This window comes from Solanum stenotomum, chromosome 11 (genome assembly GCF_019186545.1).
Source record: "Solanum stenotomum isolate F172 chromosome 11, ASM1918654v1, whole genome shotgun sequence".
In the NCBI taxonomy this organism is placed as follows: domain Eukaryota; kingdom Viridiplantae; phylum Streptophyta; class Magnoliopsida; order Solanales; family Solanaceae; genus Solanum; species Solanum stenotomum.
The window spans coordinates 40,345,568-40,367,892 of NC_064292.1; the positions used below are offsets into that span (position 1 = coordinate 40,345,568).

Here is a 22,325-nt window from a genome sequence, read left to right on the forward strand (position 1 = left end):
TTTGAGGAGAAAAACAAGGTAGTTCACTCAAACATCAAAGATCACTATCAAAAGGGGAGGTAAAGACAACCACATTTTGACAATAATAAAGACGGTGTGTTCCTTCATAAACTGTTAAAAAAAAAGAGAAAAGGTGAATGTATAAAAAACAACGTAGAGACACCAGAAAAATATTGAGTGAAGGGAAAGGACATACACGTTTCCTGTAATCCTCAAGATAAAATTTCTCCTCTTTTTGCTTAATTCTTCTATTGTTGATAGAACATTGAAGCATATCATCAAAGGAGCGTTAACACCACAACCATGCACTTAGCAAATTACAAATGGACCACTAGCAAATGATTTAATTTTGATATGATAAAATTATTGCAAAAAAGGCAGCACCAAGCTGTCATACAACTAATGGCACAAGTAATACACCGACAAAAATGTACATTTTCTGTTTTCACCAAAAATAAATCTTTCTTTCCACTCACAAACTCGACATTAATTAGCATATACTAAGAGAAAAGGCATCACTTACAGCCTTATTCGAACCCACTCAATGACAATTAATCACACGAAATCTTTTAAAATGCAAGAAGAAGAAGAGTAGAAGATTAAAAAACAATGTGGTTGGAAAAAATGAGAGAAAACCCCTCTATTTATAGTAAACAAAGCGTTGTATGAACAAGTATTTTTTGTGTCTTATCGAAAAAGTCATGACCTTTTGAGAAGTCACAACCCTTTGAAAAGTCATAACTTATTGAAAAAGTCATAATTCTTTGGAAAAGTCACAACTCATTGAAAAATCACAACCCTTTGAAAAAAGTCACAACTTATTAGAAAAGTCACAACTAATCGAAAAAGTCACAACTTATCAGAAAAGTCACAACTTATTGAAAAAGTCACAACCTAAGTTAGGGATATTACAGTAATTTAACATTCAAGTTAGGAGTTCATGTTTTTAAGGTAATATATATATATATATATATTGAAATGCAAATTAATAACTTATAGTTCCTCTTTCCCAATTTATGTGACTTACTTTTCTCTTTAGTTAGTCCCAAAAAGAATGACATATTACTATATTAAGTAATAATTTAACTTTAAAATATTCATTTTACCCTTAAGAAATGATTTATAGTCATATAAATTTCTATGATTCATTTTGGACCACAACTTTTAAAGTCTTCCTTTCTTTCTTAAATTTCGTGCCGAGTCAAACTACCTCACATAAAATGGGACGGAAGGAGTAAATAATTCTTCATGATGGTATATTTAGTACACGTTTGGCCATGCAATACCATATCACGATATGGAATCGTGAGATGGAATCAGCGTTTGGACATGCAATTTCACGCTGATTTCATCTTATGATTTCATATCATGAGATGGAATATCATATTCTCCAAAATCATGATATGAGAAGTTCATATCATGATTTGGGATTTTTTAAATACAAAAGTTGACCCATAAGTTTATATTTTGTTAAAACAACATTATATCTACTAAACATTTATTCCATTTATAAATAAAATTAATAATCACATCATTACTTTTTAAAATTTATTATTCTCACCAACATAAAATTTATTAGTACTTTCAATTTGGTGAGTATAAATGATAAAGTAAGAATTGATTTGGTGAATATAAATACAAACGGAGGGAATAATTCTTTTTTTATTTTTCATAATAAAAAGACTTCTCTTTAGGCTACATATGAAAATGGTTAATGCAATTTAATATGAGAAAATGGTTAGTGCAATTTAATATGAAAAATGACAAAATTTGGGATGTATGTTTGATAATCACTATTTCCAATATGTTTAATTTTAGCATGAAATTAATGCACTGAAAATGTGCAATTGGACACAAGTGAACAAGGAATGAACCATATGATATTGACACACAAGCGAAAATTGTCATAACTTGTATAGTGTTACATAATTAATTGCGAGAATACCAAAGGGGTGATGAACTATTTATGATTTATGAGCATGAAAATATAGTTACGAATGATATTGACCAAAAATGGCTCAAAGTAACAATGTTGATCCGTCTTCTCGGTCATATGATCGAGAAATGCAAGTTCAACGTGAGAAGATTGTACGTACTATTTGAGAGGATTATATTAAAGACTACTACACTACAATTTATGTTCAATTTTTTTTTATTGAATTAAAGTTAGATGAAACAGTTAATTAAGTGGAGAACAAATAACTTTGTAATAATTTATTATGTGATTTTATAATTTTTTGTTTATTTGATAAGATTGAATAAACAATTGGGCTATTTTAATAGTTTTACAACTTGTGGGACTCTTATGTTTATGAGAAAATATACAACACAAAAATTTCATATCGTATGTCCAAACAAAACTTCAATTTCATCTTATGATTTCTTATTATGATATCATATCATGATTCCATATTGCATGGCCAAACGGGCCCTTAGTGTAAGCAAACTCTAAGATCACATCCTCGGAATAAAATCCAGTTAGAAAAGAAAATTCAATTAGAGATAAGAAACCTATAAATAAGCTTATTAAGTAAATCTCGATTAGCCAGCAGATATGTCCTGGTGAGTATAGATGTCTAGATGACTGCCAAGTAAGCTTCAATAGGCTAATGGGTAAGAATATTTCCCGTATGTGTCCCGCTGGGTTCCGCACTATACTTCACTATTACTTTTTTAAAGTCCATTTGATATTGCGGGAAGTCAAAAATATTTATTTTGAGTAAAAATATTATTTTGGATAAATAAGGTATTTGCCTAATCACTATAACTGTTTGTTTTAATAAAAGTAAAATCAGTTTTTCTGTTGAAAGAAGATAAAAAAAATTTGCCTCTTAAAAAAGCAGAAGCATAAATTTTTTAGATAAAAATGAATGTCATATACACATATTTAATTACCAGTATATCTCTTTTATTTTTTTAGTTTTTTGATGAGCTTTTCATATATAGTGATTTTAATTTGTGAAATGATTTTTAAATTTATTTTTCTTGATTTTTTTAATTATATTTAAATCACCATATTAATATTATCAATATTTAATTTATTTTTAATTCAACTATGTATAATATTTGTTGAAAATTTAAATATATACATTCTAATTTAATAAAAATAAAATTTTATTGAATTTTTTATAATAGATATTCAAAATAATTTTAATATTAAAAATGCATTGATATTTGTTTTTTTTCGTAATTTGACTCACTAAAGTACTTTTTTAAAATTGTGTTTTTATCCAAACACAATCCACTCAAAAAGACTTTTTCAGATAAATTAATCAAACATAAATTACATTTTTTTTAAAAGCATTTTAAAAAAAAATATTTCTAAAAATAAGCCATTCTTAGTAATAATGCCAAACAAACTCTTTAATCTCATTACCCCGAGAAATCTTACCGATAGTATAGTTTATTAATGAGTTCCACTATCCTCAAGAATCAAATAAGGTTTTATACAACCCACTAGAAGCGTTAATTTTGGAATACCGATCCTCTAATTTGCCCAAGGAACATACTCTTCTATTTATTTCTTTGTTGAGCACTGATATTGTGTTAAGTAAAATAAGTAATAATACAATATTTTATCGTGAAAAATTTTGGCTCATAAAAAGAAAAAAAAATCACAACAGAGTTTTTTTCGAAATTGTATAAACTTAACGTTTTAGGTTATATTTTATTCAAAAAAAAATTCAATCATGTAAAATATAAGGGCCGACGACGTTAAATAAAATAGCGTTACTAGTAATAACGTTTTAAACATAATACGTTACTCTCAATAATGTTTTATTAATTGTGACATAGAGACACATTTTACAGCTAAAACAATATTCACAGTAACATTTCTTTAGAATATAATCACAAACCTATAAATTTAGAATCGACTCGTGCAAATTTGCTCCTACATAAATATTAGGCATAATACATAAACATGATCCTTAACTTGATTTCAGCGGACAACTATGACCTTTAATTTTGGGTGCGCATAAATAAACACTTAAACTAGTATAAAATTGAACAAATAGATACATTTGTCCTACATCGCACCCTACATGACAATTATGTGTTCTACGTGTATTATGCCAAGTAGGACACGTGTGTCTACTTGTTCAATTTTATACAAGTTTAAGTGTCTACTTATGCACACCCAATGTTGGAGGGCATAGTTGTCCGTTAAAGCCAAGTTAAGGGTCATGTTTATGTATTATGTCTAAATATTAACTATTAATCTTAATATCTTAGTGGTTACTACTTTTTCCCTTTAGCTTTCAATTCACATTTCACAATGACTTTGAGTTCAGAAATTCACATTATACAAGACGTTAAAACCTAAAGTAAGAACCCTATTTCTCTTAATTTCTCTTTGTGTTGCACTTGTATAGTAATTTTCATGTTAGTTATATTGTTTCTATTTTATGAGCGTTCTGTAAAGTTACATTATTAATTATCTTGTCGCATCAAATTATTGGAGAAGACATATATTTATTTTTTAAGCATTTTCTTATTGATTAAATCAAAACTGAACCGTTACGGACCAAAATCGATAAAAAAAATATCTTATTGATTTGATTATTGGTATTTAAAACTGAAAATCGATAAACCCAAATCAATATAACCAAACCGACACACCCCTAAATGAGATTACTTTCATATATACCTATATATATTGTTAAGTGACGAGAATTATCACTAACTTGAGGGCATTTATATGTCCTTTATGATTTCCATCCCTTTCAACTTTATTTTCCTTAGTTTTCAAATGAAGGACTTAGAAGTATTTCGCAAATCTGATGGAGGCTTTTTCCGTGTTGCAAAGATGTGAAGGTGAATATGACATGATCAGACAGACGCACCATAATGATAAATGACAACATCAACATCGTGTTTGAAGAACAAACAGAAATTTATTGGAATCTGCATTAATACAAGAACCATCTCTACTATGCATAATATCATGTCACATGTGTGACATCTGAAAGCAGAATGGATGGTCACCATAGTCACAGTTTACAACAATTAAACCTCACCACTATATCTGCACAATTCCTTTTTAAACTCCAGAGGCCTATAGTTCAGTCAGGACTAGGCTGTTAACAAGTAGAAGCCTAAGAATATACTATGCAGGGCAGGATTCTCAATAATCTTTACAGGCCCCGATATGTCGTGGATCAAATATTTTTTAGTCTAAAAAGTTTCTGTAGTAATACCAAATCGCGATATTTGAAGGGGGGAAAAAAAAGATAAGAGACATTCAACCAACTTGGTAGGTTGTGAAAAGAATGAGTCTCTTTTTACATCCGGACTGAACCAGTCACTTGAACCCTGCTGGAATTGGCTTCATTGTTCTTGATTGACAGGTTGGCAAATTGTGCTTCAAGATCTCTGCTTTTGTTTCGACGATGTTTAGAGTGATTCTGTTGTTGTGGCTGCTGATGCTGTTGTTGCATTTGTTGCCTCTGCATCTGATACATAGTTTGTAGCCTTGTGAGCTCTCTCTCCAACATCTCTTGCTCCACTGCATCAATCAAACATCATAGTAAGTTTTGCTATGAAACAATTAGAAAGTATGATTGCAACATTAAAAAAGAGAAAAAGAAGATGCATTACAATGTTTGATGAGCTGCTCCTGTGATAAGCTATCCAAACGCTGCCTCAGCGCTCTATTCTCCATGCTTAGTATAATATTTTGTTGGTCAACAAATTCAAGCTCCGCAGAAAGCTCAGATCCTTCTGCCTGAAATGTCACCAAATAGAAATAAGTTACATCTCTACCTGAAGTACAAATACAAAATGAAATGATGAGTCTTGTATTTTTTTTCTACCTGTAAAGCTTGAACTGTTCTTTCAAGTTCAGCTATGTGCTGAAGTTTCCTGACACGTGATCGGTGAGCAGATTGCCTATATAAGAAATTATATGTTACTTCAATTTGTTGTAATGTTCTCAAGCAGTGTACTTTGCAACAAAATTGATGACATTGAAACGAAACCTTACTGTTTAGCACGTTTTGCATCTGCTTTGGACATGGAATGTTTGGCTTGTGCATTGTTTGATCTTTCACTAGAGCCCTCTTGGTTTTTCGAATTATTGATCTCTCTCATGTTATGCTTCTCATGGGACACAGATGGTGCACCATTCAATTCCTGAGCAGCCTATAAAGATGGAAGGCCTCTGATTAATATCAGAAATGTATGGATCGAGTATTCAAATGTGTAGCTAATTTACCTTATTAAATTTCTGTTCATGGGAAGAATTTGGCTTGGTTTCATAGGGAACTGCACTCAAATCTTTGTAACTCACATAATTAACTGAACCCCAAGAAGCTCCTATATTTACATTCTTATTTTTAGGTTCTTCCCATGTGTTTAGCCTCTCTGCAGCTGCTCCTAAGTATGCAAAAGTATCACTTGCTGAACGTCGATGACCTTTGTGTACAACTGTCGTTGTCTCGGGAGGTTCATTCAAAAGGTCATCGAGCCAAGAAGGTTGCTCCTCTATAAGAAAGCTCTCGGAGTTACACCGATGATGATGACTCGATCCCTCTGTTGGCTTTGCTTTTCCCTTTGCTCCATCCATGTTTGAATCTACATAGGACTGGAGAAAGGGAGAAGTAGAGTCCATAATCGACTGCTTGTTCGAAAAGGAGAAGTTTTTCAAGCTTGATGAACCATTTAAACTCTCCATTTCTAATGAAAATCTGCAAGGGATCAATGTTTGAAGTGATTAATTGATAATAAAAGGCTTACTATGAATACCTTCTAAATGGCAATTTGTTTGCTACATGGATAGGAAAATAGAAAAGGATGCCTTTGGAATAACAAATACTCGTTTTGTTACAATTTGTTTGTCTGATTTTGACTTGATTTGCACATAGTTTAAGAAAGTATGAAGACTTATATTTTATGATCTTAAACTAAAAATATGTAGAACGTATCAAAATGTCTTTTGATCTTGTGATTTTAAACATGTCATGTGAAAATTTAAAATTAAAGTGTTGCAAAAAAAATGAAAAAAAGAGACATCCTTTTTTTAAAGAGATTAAAAAGGAAAGTAAGACAAGCAAATGCCCATTAATTTTGCTCTATGCAAATCTTGAGATGCCAAAAAAAGGTTTAAAAAAAAATCCAAATTTGAAGATAAAATAGGAGTTACAAACACACTTAAACCAGAGTATAGGTTAAGATCATCTAAATGATTTGTTCTAATTAATGTTGAGTTTAACAACATAGGGGTGATGGTTCTTTTTCTCATGGAAAATTTAATCAAAGAAAAAAGACACACAAGTAGATATCCACTCTCCAACTTACGACGTCTAAATTTTGAATCCTCAATTACGTGATGGTCCCTCACATTGAGGATGAAAGGACACTAATGAAATAGCAAAAATGCTTTATAGAACTCAAAGAAACCATTTACAAATCAAGTGATCAAAAGCAAGCATGAAATTTCACAATAAATAAACAATTCACAATTCTTCTCTTGTATCATTCCAATTTTATCGAATGTCCTCGATCAAATGGACACAATTCACATCTCTTACGAAAATAAAAGCAAGCCTATTAACAATATGGATCAAAAAACAAAGATGAATTACCAAAGAGGGAGGTAGCCCCAAGGGGGGTGTCTCAAAGAAGAGGTGAAGTTGAGAGACCCCACACTTTGGTCCTCAAACCTTTATGTTCATTTGCATTTGATTTTTGATTTTTTTGGTTTGATTCAATAGCCTCTTGTCATCTTCTTGAAACTCAATACCATAAAAGAGAGAAAGACCGCACTTTACGTAACCAAATGGAAAGGGATCCCACCACGTTTTTGTACTATTATCAACAAAACATAATCATTTTCATTTATAATCAATTATTCTCTCTTTATTCGTTTTCTTTTGTTTCCCTTTAGGCATAATATATATATGCGCGCGGCTTTTAATTTGACATTATTTTATATTTATGTCCTTCAATTTTGGGTGTGAACAAGTAGACACTTAAACTTGTATAAAGTCGAAATAACTAAGTATATTTTTTTGTTTGTTGCAATAACAAGAATAAACATATATGATTGAAAAGTTGTCTCGAAAACTTTTATTAACCATATGATTTTAAATAGCAACTTAAACAAAGTAGCTAGTAAACTCATCCTATAACTAATTAGTGTAGTAAATCAAAGTATTAAATTATTTCTATAACAAAACAATTAATAATTCCGGTAAATTTGTAACAGTGCCAATGAATTGTCTTGAATATAAAATTATTCCTATAACATATATTGTTTGTTTCATATTCAGTAGGATTATTCAGAATTGTATATTTCATTTTTAATTGTTCATAATTTGTGACACTAGTTCTTAAAGAGTGTAAAGTAGAATTTTATATTATATTCCCTTGAAATTATTTTACTTATGTTATCGATCGGATTATACTGTGCCTTTCTTTATTAAGTAAATTATTTTGGATTGTGATTACATTTAAATTGATTCACTTACTGGGTAAGGTGACATGTTATTAATTTTCTCGATATTAAGTAGCTTGTTTTCTACAAATTCATCATTATATAGAGTCTTCGTAGTGTGTTCTGGATGACAAAGATATAGTTTCATCATCTTGCGTTTACCCTATAAAATATTTTGGTGCTATTTTTCTGGTGACTCCTTGATACTTGTGATTGATCTACTTGATACCTATGATTGACATACTTGATATTTATTGATTGTTGAACTGTAACTATTGGACTGCGATTGTTAAACCTTGAGAACTTTGTATCTTAAAATTGTTAAATCTGGCTGATTTCTATGCATGAAGGTAGTAGTTGAGGTGGTTCAATTGGGATGAAAGGAGTACTCGTATTCCAGCTAGTTTTGCTTTGTTTAAGTGGTTACTTGTTGAGTTCCGTGTTGTTTGATACTCACTCTTTGCTTCTATACTTGTGTAGGTTCTGAGCCCGGACCTGTGTGACCTTTCTCCTTCATCTTTTTCGAGGATACATTCAGAGGTAGTTGATTGTCATCCGGCGGGCCCTCTTGTTCCTTACTGTTTTGTTCTATTTGACAAACAAAGACATTCAGATTTGTATTATCTTTCAAATTCTATATTATTACATTAGTGACATGTACACATGACAACCATGTTATGTGAGTAATTTAGAATGACTAAGTTTTCCGCTCTTATGCTATTATTGTTTTACTTTTCACATTTGTTTCACATTGTTGGGTTTGAGGTTGACCTGTATTGGTGGGATAGATGAGTGTCATCATGATCATTTTTCATCAATATAAGTATATAAATGCCTCTTATAATTTTGTATATTATTTTATATTGGATATATAATATTGTTTATCAAATTTTTAAATATTTTTGTTGAAAAGAAATATGAAAGTGTTGTATATTATTCTATACCAAATGTATATTATTGTATATATGAAATTGTGCTTGGACTAAAGATTTATTATACAAATTTTCAGCTATATTTTTGCAATAGAAATTAGATAATTCATAATTGGATTTCTCTCTATTTTCCTTTTCTCCGTTCACTATTGTTTGTCAGGATAAAATCGTGCACAACCCTTAAGAAAAAATTAATATAAGGTGCAATTTGACTAATATAACCTTACTGTCAATCATTATTAAAATTGTTTGTACTTTTTGAAAACTATAAAAGCAGCTTTTTTCACATTAAAGTAGTCTTGTAATTTTAAAATGACTACTATTTGAAACCGGTAGTTATGTAATTATTAAGAACAGAATTGGAAAACAGTGACTAATTATTTCTTGATTTTTTAAATTGACAATTAATTTTGAACAACTATTTTTAGTATATATGACAAACAATAGTGGACAGAGGGAGTACATAATTATACTCATTTAGGAAGGTTAATGCATCACATGATAGAGTACCGTTGATGCCTATATCACTAGATTTGGTTTTGTAGTTCTTTTAAATATGAATTTAGTTTTAATTATTTTCAAATTGGAGATTTTTTTTATATAGATTTTATATATATATATATATATATATATATATATATATAATTAGCCTCTTCTTTATTTCAGTATTAGAATTAGCTTATTAACAACAATAATAAAAAGATTCTTACAATCACAATTGTCTGTATCCGCACACTCCACACTAAATAAAAAGCAAATTAAAATAAAAATAAAAACGTATGACAACAAAGAAAATGAAAAGGCTTTAAGGATAATTTTGTAATTATTTTTTCTAATGCAAGTGTTACAATGTTACTCCCTCTCTTTCAATTTATGTGGCACTTTTCGTTTTTTGATAGTCAAACAGTTTAAGTTTGATCGGGAATTTGCGATGGAATCTTCAATATTTTGGAAACAAATTTTATATATTTGTAAACTACGTAAAAAACACTATAAGTCACAATAATTGATAATTCAAAATGTTTAAAAAATATATGAAAAAATTACGGTCAAAGATAGACTTGTTTGAATCTCGAAATCCGACCACATAAATTGGGACAGAGGGAGTACATATTACTAATACCTAGAATTTCTTGGTATTAGTAATACACAACTTAACATACAATATAGGGGTCGTTTGATAGAGTGTATTAGGAAAAATAATGCATGCATTAGGTGTGTATATTAATAATACCTTATTTGATACACTTTTTTATGGCATGTATAACTAATGCAATCATTAGTTATACACTATATTGTATATTAAGTTGTGTATTGATTCAAAGATACTATACTAACAAATATTCTTTAGTACTAGATTGAATTTCTCTTTCCCAATAAAGTACCAATCCTAATTTCTATTTGGACAAGTATTTGCTCGGGCCATCAGGGGTTTTGCAGGTTCACAGGAATTCATATTTTTTCTTAAGTCATATATGGTAAAATCATATTTTTAAAATATTTAAATATAAATGTGAGAATCTAGTTAAAATATCAATTTGATAATATTTGGGTGTATCTTAATTTTTAAGTGAAATTAGAAATTTAAATCTAATTTAGACATTGAAAATTTGTAGGATTTTACAAGATTAATTCTATTTCAATTAAGTTTTTTGGAAGCTACTTTACCCTAAACCCTAGATTATGCCTATATAAGTAATATTATAATATACCTTAAAGAGGCATTTTGAAATATCCCGCAAGTTCATGGAATATTCACAAAGATCAATGGATATTAAATAAATCTTAAAATATCTCATGAACTCTTGAGATATTCATTAAGAGATCAAAATATGCTAGACTCTTCTTGATAATCAAATAAATTTCAAGAAGATCCACAAGCACAAATCTTTCATAGAGATCAAGTTCAAATCATCATAGTTCTTTGAGAGAAGTATTGAAAATTTGTTGCAAAAACTTATATCTAGGGGCGGATCTACATGGACAGATGGGGTGCCACGTCACCCAGGGATCTCAAAAAAACGTTGTATATATATGTACATATGTATAATAATTCAATATATATTACTATTGTCACCCAGTAACTATAATGCGGAACAACTCAATTGGCAAAGGAGTTGGTCTGCCACACAACCAATGCAGGTTTGAACCTCACTCCATTCATTCTTATTTATTTACTATTCTTTATTAATTCAAATTGACTCCTTTTCATAATTAGTTTTTAGCTTCTTTTTTTTTACTTTCTCTTGCACTAATTATTAATCTCTTGATATGAGTGTTACATATTTATTTTTTTTTATCATTAATGAGTACTGAATTATGAATGTCAAATAAATATTGTTAATAATATATTTAAATAGTAGTCTTAAAAAAATTTAAGTTTTAAAAATGATGAATATTATTATTAGAGTTTTTTTTTCTAATTTAAAGGTTCTTTCGGTCTTCACCGACATTCTTGCTAAGTAAAATGACTAGGCTGAAACTACAATTTTTATTCTTTCCCTACTATATATCTCCAACAACACATAAAGTCAATGGAATATGAATATATTATGTTAATACTATTAGATGATTTATACAAGCTCAAATTTTAATATGAAAAATCTTTTTTTCTCAAAGTTTCAGCGAATAAGACATATAATTCCAAAAAGAAAAAAAAAAGAATTGTTTTAGTTATCTCTAATCTTAGAATATCTAGAAGAAAATATTACTAACATGCATATTTGATCGATTTGTTTATAAAAAAAAATAGAATAATCAATAACCCGATATGTAACCCAAAATTAAAGCAATCGATCCTTTTATCTTACTTGAACGTTGTGGCACCCACGACCTCCAAATACTAGATCTGCCTCTGCTTATATCTATTTTGTTTCTTCTTTGAGAGTAGTATTGAAAATATTCCTAAGCTCGATCTGAATTATTTGTTTCATCCTCGAACTATTGACAGTCAAACATCATTTTTACTTGACTAACTGAACTTAAATATATCTCCAATTTTATTACGTAAATTTTGAGTTATATTTTTGCATCGTAACCAAAATAATTGTACTTTTATAAATTTATCATTTTTTATTTAATCAAAGCGTTTGAAATCGTAACGTTACCTACCTCCACTTTACAGGTTTTGAAATCCTTAGTCATACCTACCACATTGCTTAATTATATTATACAGATATAATTGTACTCATTTTGGAAGCTTTTTGCAGATTGGTTCGATTCCCAAGCATAGTGGAAAGGAAGAACTAAAACACTCTCTGCAATTATTATTTTATACTCCTTTTCTCGGTTTCAATTTGTTTAACTTATAATTTTAATTTGATATGAAATTTAGAAAATATAAAAGAATTATTAGATTTGTAATTTAAATTTAAACATATGTTAAATACATCAAAATATTTTTTAATATTATGCCCATTGTTAGCATGTTATGTGAAAAAATTAAAATTAAAAAATTGTTTAAAATAAAAATAATCATCATTCTTTTTTAAACAAAATAAAGAGAAAAGTAAGTAGAACAAACTGAGTATGTGACAAACACCATCAAACATCTCTTGTTACCATCACATGTTATCTATTACAACATGGTATAAAAAAAAATTGACACTATCAATGCATAGGTTTACCTATAAGATCGTTTGATGTGAGGTATATATAAGGTATAATAATTTCATAATAAAATGCAAAATATTTTTCTCATGTGTTTGATTGGAAGTATTAGATAGTTTTTGGTTTATTTATTCTATCATTTTTACTATAATGATGAAATAAGTTATCTCATACACATAATGAGATAACATATCCAGAAACAATTAATCCCAAAGTAATTTGTTTCCAACCAAACTACTCCTTATAGATGAGTTAATTTGCTATAAATAGGTGGAGAGGATAACACACTCTTCACTCAAATATAACAAGTTGAAGGTAATAAACACAAGAAAGTATGGCCTTTAACAAAGTTGCCCTCCTCATTTTGTTTGGTAAGTCTTTAAATTTCTTATCATCTATGGTAATTCTACATTAAACCCTTAAACATATTTGCTAATGACTTTATTTATTTATTCAGCCATTTTTGCTGGAACTATTTTACTTTTAAGCCAAGTGGATGCAGCGCCTGCTTGTCCACGTAACTGTAATCCAATTATTCAGTATGGGAGATGCCCAAAATCTGGAAATAAGAAGTTTAAAGTTGGATGCACCAATTGTTGCTCAGGCAAAAAGGGTTGCAACTATTTCAGTACCGATGGAACTTTTGTTTGTGAAGGAGAATCTAAAGTCAAAAGCTCTTAATATATAGTAGCTGTTTTTCTGTATTTGTACTTTTCTATGTTTAAAATAATCATCTCATGTACGAGTGTCAAGTGTGTGATGTGGCAGTGGATGTATACAATTTTCAACTGTTTGTGCTAGGTTTTCAAGAGCCTAATCAATGGTGTGTTGGTTTATCTTATTCAATTTGGAGATTCTCTGATCGACAACCATCACTATGAGCTATGTGATGATACATCGTCTTGTCCACGCTATTAGAATTGTCTTATACTTTGCCGGAATATAAGACATCCTTAACTAAGTGGATCCACTAAGCTATGCTTAAAAATCAATAAGGAATCATCTAAAAAGTATGACCTTTTCTACCCACGTTGGCTACATGGTTTATGAGGACTTTGAATTGTTTGAACTCGTCCCCATATTGTTGCTTAATACCACTCCCAATAATATAACTCAACTCATATGTTTGAAAACATTTCCTCAACCTCAAACTTTGATATTATTGCTCAAAAGGTTCTCTTAAAAGAGATTATACTCAAAAACTCCTCATGAACTCATTTGGAAATCGATGTTTCCTCTCATTTTAAATGTAAAAAACATTTACTCTTGGGAATACTTAGTTCCCATATATTCATTTTGAAAAATGAAACTCAACTTTCCTCATTCTCATACTCAAGTACTCAAGTCTTAAAACAAGTTTTAAAAGATTGTAAAAGACATCTCAAAATGACTCGAAAGAACTCTAAAGACTTAACTCTTAACTCTACCTTGAATTTGAATTATGAATTCAAGGGTTATGATTCATGTTATGAAGGATCTCTCGATGTTTAGATGTAGTTTAGAGTAGTTAGAATCATAAAGGAGTAAAAGTACACCTTAAAAGAACTCAGATGGGTCAAACGATGGAATAACGACGGGGGCAGGTGACCCTAGCGCACTAAGTGGTGCGGGGCGCTAACCCCTGAACTTCAGAGAGCTCATCTTGGTGCACTGCAGGGGCGCCGCGCCCGCCCTCCTGGTGCATCAGTGGTGAGTCGCGCCACCCCTCCCCCAAAACGACCCGACGAATTTTTCTTCTCGATTTCTGACCCTAATTCTCCTAGAATCAATTGTTTTCCTCAAATTTTCCTTAGATTCATTTACCCAATACAAGTACACAAGAACCTACTCACTTTTCCTTAAGAACAACCCTCGAAGATCGAAATCTTCACCTCAAGAATTCATCAAACTCCATAAACAAAGCATGAAGAACAAAACCTCAAGAACACCCATCAAGAATTCAAATCATTAAACCTTTAGAACAAAATTACGGATGAAATTTACATGATTGACATGTGGGTGAACGAACCCAACACTATGAAAACTTACATACCTTAATTTGGCAAAATTTCTCGATAAATCTCAAGAATCTTGACGAACGCCTTGAACTCATCTCAAAACCCTAAGCATAATTTAAAGTTGTAAAAACTGACCCAAATCAGTTTAGACCCGTAAAATATTACTAAAAACGTTTAGATCTGATGGGGTAAGGAAAAGACAAAAGTACCTCTCGTTATTTCCGGTAACTTTTCTTAATTGGACAAGCTGACTTCAAACGGGCATATCTCCCTCATCCGAATTCAAAATTTAGAAAACACGATGACATTGGAAAGAGGATTCCAATATCTTTCATTTGATATCTTATGGGCCACCTAAATTATCATGTACTGAAAGTTATGACCGTTTGAAGTTGACCTAAAACTCACAACTTAAGCTTAACTTGAACAAATCTCAAATTAGCTCTTTCTAAATTTAGCTCCTTCTAATACTGAGGTGTTACACAAGCTACTATCTTTTCACATTTCAATTAATATAAGATAATTTTTAATATGTTATGTATCTATAAAATAGTACTAAAAATTAAGTTAGAATATTAAAAAATTGGTGAACTCTCGAAATTTCACCCATATTGCATAATTGAGAATGAAGGAGAAATATATATTATTTGAAATTACATTAAGAGTACTATAAATCACAAGAATTAACAATTTAAAATATTTGAAAAACATAGTAAAGTGTGATTAACTCTCAAAATTTCACATGTACTATATAAATTGGGACAAAGGTAATAACATATATAATTTTTTTTAAAGTCTTGAATGCTTTGTTTGTTAATTGATTCAATGTAGATAGATTTACAAGTTATGTACAGTTGCAGCTGAGATTTTGGAACTTTACCCCCACTTGAGCTAGGGAGATTTTTCTTTGTTTGTCCTCAAACTCCCAGGTATAGTTGATAGATTCTCGAATTAGCTTCTCTATTCAGTAGCCTAAGATTCGGTGGGTTGAATCCCACATATGGATTAATACCACCATCTAAATTTTAAGTTTTTGAAGTTAGAGAAACCTACCCAAGTAACTGCCTATTACAAGCGGTTAGAAGAGACTTTGTGCTTTCTAGCTTTGTGAAGAAGTTACACAATCTTTTCAGGTGTGTGTTCTACACGGGTTCTTCTGAGTGTTGGTTTCATATCATTAGAATACCTATATGCTCTCACCAGGTGTGTGACATTTAAAACCAATAGAACTTCTTTTCCAACTCAAGAGAAACTTATGTATAAGCATCAACCTGTATATTATGCATCTTTCACGGAAAGCTACTTATTTTGACTGAAAATTAATTTGAATGAATTAACTCACTATATACTTGTTGATCTATCTGGTAAACTGAATGTCTTGCAGTAGCTTCTATTACTATTTGTTGGTCTATGGTCCCATCCGTCATAACCCTTACATTGGATTCTAGCGAGTTTTAAGTTTTATTCTTCATTTCATGTGGTTCCTCTTGAAAATTCTTAAACTCAAAGGTACTTGCAAAATTAAACACGCAGTTAGAAAAAATATTTGCAAGAGCATTCGTTCCCTTAAGGAATGTTGTAGATATAGAACTTCGCATCAAATTAATAGAGTTGACCTCCATTGTCACACTCCAAGGTGTATCCCAAACTCCATTAATGATATTCACCATTGCTAGAGAATCAGATTCCACTATGATATGAGAATATTGATTCTCTAAACAGTATTGCAATCCTTCCTTATTGCAATAGCTTCTGCTACCAGGCTAGAGGAATCCTGAATCTTCATCCCTTTTGCTCTCAGTTATCAAAGATTAATTGGCAAAGAGTTCACTCTCAAGACTTAATTTGAGAAATAGACGCTTGATTTCTTTTTTATTTAATGTTTAGGATTAGGGTTAGAAAAAGTGAAAAAGTGGGATTGGGTTGTGGGATCATGGACCTTTTCATCATTGTAAGAACTTGGGGGATAAAAATACAAGTATATAAAATATTATTTTCATCCCAACACTTTAACATTAAATAAATTCATCCCTTCAAAAAATTAAATTACAATCCCAAGGAATATAAAAAAAATATTTAATAATATTTTGTAAACATTTTTCGAGGAAACCTCAGAACGTTCTCAGAGAACGTCTTCTCCAAGTGCCTCTTCGTCTTCCATAAACTTGTTTTATCGAAATCATCAACCTCCATAAAATTGACCATTTTCCAACAAACCTTCCATCTTCCATTATTTAAAACATAAAGAAAAGTGAGATTCTATAATTGTTCCTGAAAAATGAACTGGAGTGGGTCTTTTTTTCATCAATCTTCTTCCCCAAGTTCAGTTGAATCTTTTTCAATCTTCTTCCTCAAGTTTAGTTGAATCTTCTTCCTCTCAAGTAAGTTTAATTGTGCTTTCAATAACTTTTAGCCTATTTAATTTTTTTATCGCAATAGCGAAATTTAGATATCTGCTTAAAGTTCTAAAAATCTCACCCATTTTAGTTCATGTTTATTTGGAATCATTACTGATGTTTTGCTTTGGATAAGGCATAGAATTTTTTTATTTTTTTATGTTTATCTGGCCTATCAATTTGAAAATTTTTACTGTATTTTGGTCGATTTTATGGTGTTTATGTCAATGGCATTGTTGAGTCTTGTTGGAACTGCTGCTTGTTTTGCATACTTTTTAACACTACTCTGTTTGTGTTAATAGTCTACTGGTCGATATTTTGATATGAAAATTATGTTTTTATATATAGTACAATATGACAAAAACTAGAGGCGGTATCGCTAAACGATTTGTTCCTAAGACTTCTAAAAATAAGAAACGAAAGGCTGTAGAAGTTTCCAAATCTTCAAAAAAGAAAAAAATTATAGTTGAAGAACCTAAGTCTAACTCGGATTATGATATAATGGCTGAGATTCACAACTGCGAGGCCAGTGTCCAGGCTAGTGATGATGTTGAATCTAGTGAAGAAAAAGCTGATAGTGAAGATGATGAGAATTGTAGAGATACCTGAGATACTGGAGATGAGGATGATGATCATATGTCCCTGCTAATTTGTGCAAGAGATATCTCTCGTAAGTCGTATAATCTAACTACATGGATGGACGAGTTAGGATAGTTTCCAGCGAAAATTTCTATGAGAGCAAGGAAGGATGTTTATCGTGATTTTAGAAAACTTTTAGTTCAAGAAAAAATTTATAATGACTTGAAAGGTACTTGTTTTGGACACTTGAGGCATATTCCAGAATATTTCAAGTTCAATGGACAAGATGGTCCATTATATGTTGCTGCAACATGTGAAAAATGAAAAAAATAAAATAAAAAATTACATGAAAAGTGGTTCTGTGTGAATGATAAGTCTACTTGTTTTGGCTTAAGAGAATTTTCATTCATTATGGGGCTAAATTGCTCAGCATACCCCTGTGATGCAAAAATGACAAAAGTCCTCCAGAAATGTGAGAAATTTCATTATAAGGTGACCAAGAATAAGAACATCACTACTACAAAGTCGATGAGTTTGATCAAAGGTACCAGATTGAATAAGGAGCAGAAGTTGAAGTGCTCTTTATTTTGGTTCGTCCACTCGATGTTGCTTACCCATGATCGATATAGATTGTGGATTCAAACCACATTAAGATGGTGGATGATTTAGATTTCTTCAAGAGTTATCTGTGGGGGAAAGAGTATTTTGATCTAACAGTGTTGTATTTGAAGAATAAAATCAATTTGAAGAAGCAGAGTAAAGTGTATAATGAAAGAGGGAACGCATCGTATGCTTTGTATGGCATTCTCTGGGCATTTCTGGTACTTATTATCAGTTATGTACTTGATTTATGATAAAATCTTATATATTTATATAGAATTTCATAGCCTCTATTCATTTATTTTTTATTTTATTAATTTCATGTTTGGATATGTGAGGCCTTTCCTCATCTTGATAAGTATGCCAAGAAGTATATATCTTATTAGTGTTGAAGTGTAGATGTCGTTGGTACAATCTAAACCAAGCACATGAAAAGGTATCAACTATCTTAATTATCTATATATTTTGACCAACAATGACAATAGATATCCGAGTTTTACAACAATAACAAAGTATAAATTGCTACTTTTTTTATGTCGTCTGATTTTTCGACAATTCTTTAAGGTGTTGTTTGGTAAAGTGTATTTCTAAGTAAGACTTGTATTAGTTATATGTTTGATTAGTTATACATAGGTTATTTATTATGCATTGCTTGATTTTGAGCATTAAAAATATCATGCATGAGGAAAATTAATAATTTTAGTGGGAAAAAATGTTAAAATAAATGTTTTGGAGAAAATCACATTCTAATGCATACATTAAAATCATTGCATTACAAATATCATAAATTTCCATATATTAATAATACACACCTTAATACACAATGAGTGGACTCAATAATAAACATTAATAGACAGTGTACAAAATGTATGTCATCTTTTGATTGATCTATATTATATTATGAGTAAATTCGATAATAATTGACATTAAATTGACCAAAATGTTGGGGTCCAAAATAAACAGTAGCTTGAGATCTCCATTAGCTTAATTACAAACATAAAGTTAGTCAAATCCATCTAAGATTTGTTGTTTTCTATACATGTGGTTCTCTTATGTCCGAATATCTTGCAAATTGAACATTTGTTCCTCCTCTTGCTCTTGAAATTCTCACCGACACCCTTGACACGTTTTCTTTTCTTCCTTCCAAGCTTGGTATCGACAAGGAGTAGAAGAATATGCATGCTTAGAAATTCTTCTAGCACACACCATTCCAACTCGATAGGGACAACATTAATAGATTCAGAGTAAGCAAGGTGGTATGTTTCAGCTTTATATAAAGGCGAAGAATATTCATAGATGCTCGTACCATACTAATCATCATGCTTCGATCTCAAAGCAGCCATTACGTAAGCGTACGGTATCTTGACCAAGTAATATTCCCTACAAGAACATGAATTTTACAGTAGGTTCACGATGGAAGTAGAACCTGCGTCGAACATGGTGAATTGATTGTCATCCCCAGTTATGTTCTCCACATACAAGGAGTCGCCTTCGATCATTTCTTTCTTGCGATCCGTTCGACAGCTGGCATCATTTTACTACCCTTTGATTTAAGGACATGTGCATGCCTCTCCCTGAACAATTCTCCAAATGTCTTAGCAATCGAATTAACTATGAATGCCACGAGGTACTCTATCTCGTCTATCAATATAGCGTTGAGTGACTCGGCAATATTTGTGGTCATCACATCATACATGTTACTTGGGAAATGTGCTCTGCTCCACTTTTTAAAACCAACTTCATGTTCAAGGACGATGGCTGCCTCGGGGGATTTGTCCTTGAATTCCGCAAAATGATCATTTAACTCCTCCAAAGAATATGCCTTTGCCGCGTTGTAGTATAGATAGAGGGAATCTCCACGATGATGATTTACCCGAAGATTTTTACTGAGGTTCCTCATGCAATTATGTGATGAGCATGATTGTAAAACTTTGCAATACTATTGGTAATGCTCTTGTGTCTATCAGAAATAAAACACAAATATGATTCACCGACCACAATATCCTTCAACTTCTCAAAGAAGAACGTCCAAGATGCATCATTCTCTTTGTCCACGACATAAAAGGCAATTGGATAAACATGATTCTCCGTATTTTGTGCAATAGTGCTCAACAATACTCCCTCGTATTTACTATGTAAATGAATGTCATTGACCACAATTACTTTTCTGGAGTGGGAAAATTCCCTAATGCAAGCACTAAGAGCTAAGAAGTAATACATAAATCTATGAGTATCCCGCTTACCATGATACAATATCTAGAACCAATATTAAGAGTGTTGATCATACATGAAAAAATCGATAAGCATGAATATCCGTGTTCCGCTGTCCCTCGAACCATTTCCTTGGCAGTCACACTTCCCTTCCAACATTTCCAATAGCTTGGACAATAATGAAAAAAATTAAAAATAGTCCTCTGAATCTCTTTAACATTTGGACCCTTGTCATCACGATAAGAATTTACACAAAGCGATGCAATGACTTTGGTCGAGATTTTTCTATGGCTGCTGATGGCATGTTCAACACCGCAACTATGATTGCCAATATATTTGTAGATATGAAATTTATCCGAACATTAATATTTCTTTGCTCGTAACATCCACGCACAAATATGAGATACATATTTCACCTTTAAGTATTTATTACAACTCTTCATTGTAGCAAAATCAAAAGATTTTCTAGCCACTGCTTCGGCTAATAGCAATTGTAGCTCACTCTTGGTACTAAATGTTTCATACAAGTAAAAATTAGTTCCATCAGAAAAATAATGGTTGGATTGTGATCTCTATTCCTGATTTCCCCACACTTCTTCAAAATGTTCAAAATCTTCTGTATATTCTAGTTGATCTTCAACATCCACTGAATGATCATACATGTTCATTGAATCATCACCCAAGTTGTCATTTGATTGATCACAAAAACTCTCATTTGGTTGATCACCCAAGTTCTCATTTTCAACCGAGTCGTTGTTGTTAAAAGAATTTGTTGGTTCAATCGGAGACTTCGCAATGAAATTTATTCTCAATATAGGTCTAGAACCATCAGCAGCAATATCCATCATGTACAAGCTCACATGTCTGTCATTAATGTGAAATGTATTTTTCCCCTCTCATTCATTTGATAGCTTATCACCAAGTTGCTTGGCTCGCAGGCTAACTCACCGGCCTCAATTACGCTTGAAATCATATCATCATATGAACCATTGCGACGCAACGCAATGGGCACTATCGTGTTACTAAAAAATTTCCAATACGAGTTTTTGGGAGTCTCCTCCCATACTCCCATATAATCACCACCAGCAACAAAAAATTTAGCTACTGTCATATATAGACTACACTAATAGATACTAGATTACGATATCAGTAATTAGCGGTCAATGACTGGTATGAAATCCGTACAAAATGCGAATGAACAAGATTGGGGGTGTGTTTGGTATGAAGGAAAACATTTTCCGAAAAATGTTTTCCAATTTTCTCATGTTTGGTTGGGTTAAATGTTTTGGAAAATGTTTTCCAAATCAACTCATTTTCCTCAAATTTAAGGAAAATGACTTCCCTTCAAAACTTAAGGAAAACATTTTCCAAAACTCTCTTCCAACTTCCAATTAAAAAAAAATTGTTGAAAAAATCAATTTATTTTGTCCCTACCCTCAAACCAGCCCCCAACCAACCCCCCCCACCCACCCACCCCCTACCACCACCCCAAAAAAATTTTAAGTATGTTTTTAAAAAATATTTTCAACTTCAAAATTTCATTTTTTCACCTTACCTTGACCCCCCC

General features: G+C 31.2%; 2 protein-coding genes across 2 annotated transcripts; one reads left to right on the forward strand and one right to left on the reverse strand.

Moving 5' to 3' along the window:
• Positions 1–4,875: 4,875 nt before the first annotated feature.
• Positions 4,876–7,702, reverse strand: LOC125844624 (uncharacterized protein At4g06598-like). Its single transcript, XM_049523938.1, has 6 exons — positions 7,584–7,702; positions 6,215–6,686; positions 5,984–6,141; positions 5,814–5,889; positions 5,599–5,725; positions 4,876–5,506 (listed from the first exon to the last, which is right to left on the reverse strand). The coding sequence occupies exons 2-6, from the start codon at positions 6,671–6,673 to the stop codon at positions 5,283–5,285; spliced, it is 1,044 nt and encodes a 347-aa protein (XP_049379895.1). The 5' UTR covers positions 6,674–6,686; positions 7,584–7,702; the 3' UTR covers positions 4,876–5,282.
• A 5,566-nt stretch (positions 7,703–13,268) lies between these two features.
• LOC125844626 (proteinase inhibitor type-2 TR8-like) lies at positions 13,269–13,803 on the forward strand. The gene is made up of 2 exons (XM_049523940.1): positions 13,269–13,346; positions 13,433–13,803. Exons 1-2 carry the CDS (start codon positions 13,310–13,312, stop codon positions 13,654–13,656), a joined length of 261 nt encoding a protein of 86 aa, XP_049379897.1. The 5' UTR covers positions 13,269–13,309; the 3' UTR covers positions 13,657–13,803.
• The last annotated feature ends 8,522 nt before the right edge of the window (positions 13,804–22,325 follow it).

Bases quoted from the DNA above. Each gene is read 5' to 3' on its own strand.
- LOC125844624 (XM_049523938.1), bottom strand. From the start codon at position 6,673: ATGGAGAGTTTAAATGGTTCATCAAGCTTGAAAAACTTCTCCTTTTCG. The intron at 6,142-6,214 runs GTAAATTAGCTA...CCATCTTTATAG, and splicing joins ATGAACAGAAATTTAATAAG to GCTGCTCAGGAATTGAATGG. The intron at 5,890-5,983 runs GTAAGGTTTCGT...TTTCTTATATAG, and splicing joins GATGCAAAACGTGCTAAACA to GCAATCTGCTCACCGATCAC.
- LOC125844626 (XM_049523940.1), top strand. From the start codon at position 13,310: ATGGCCTTTAACAAAGTTGCCCTCCTCATTTTGTTTG. The intron at 13,347-13,432 runs GTAAGTCTTTAA...TTATTTATTCAG, and splicing joins TGCCCTCCTCATTTTGTTTG to CCATTTTTGCTGGAACTATT.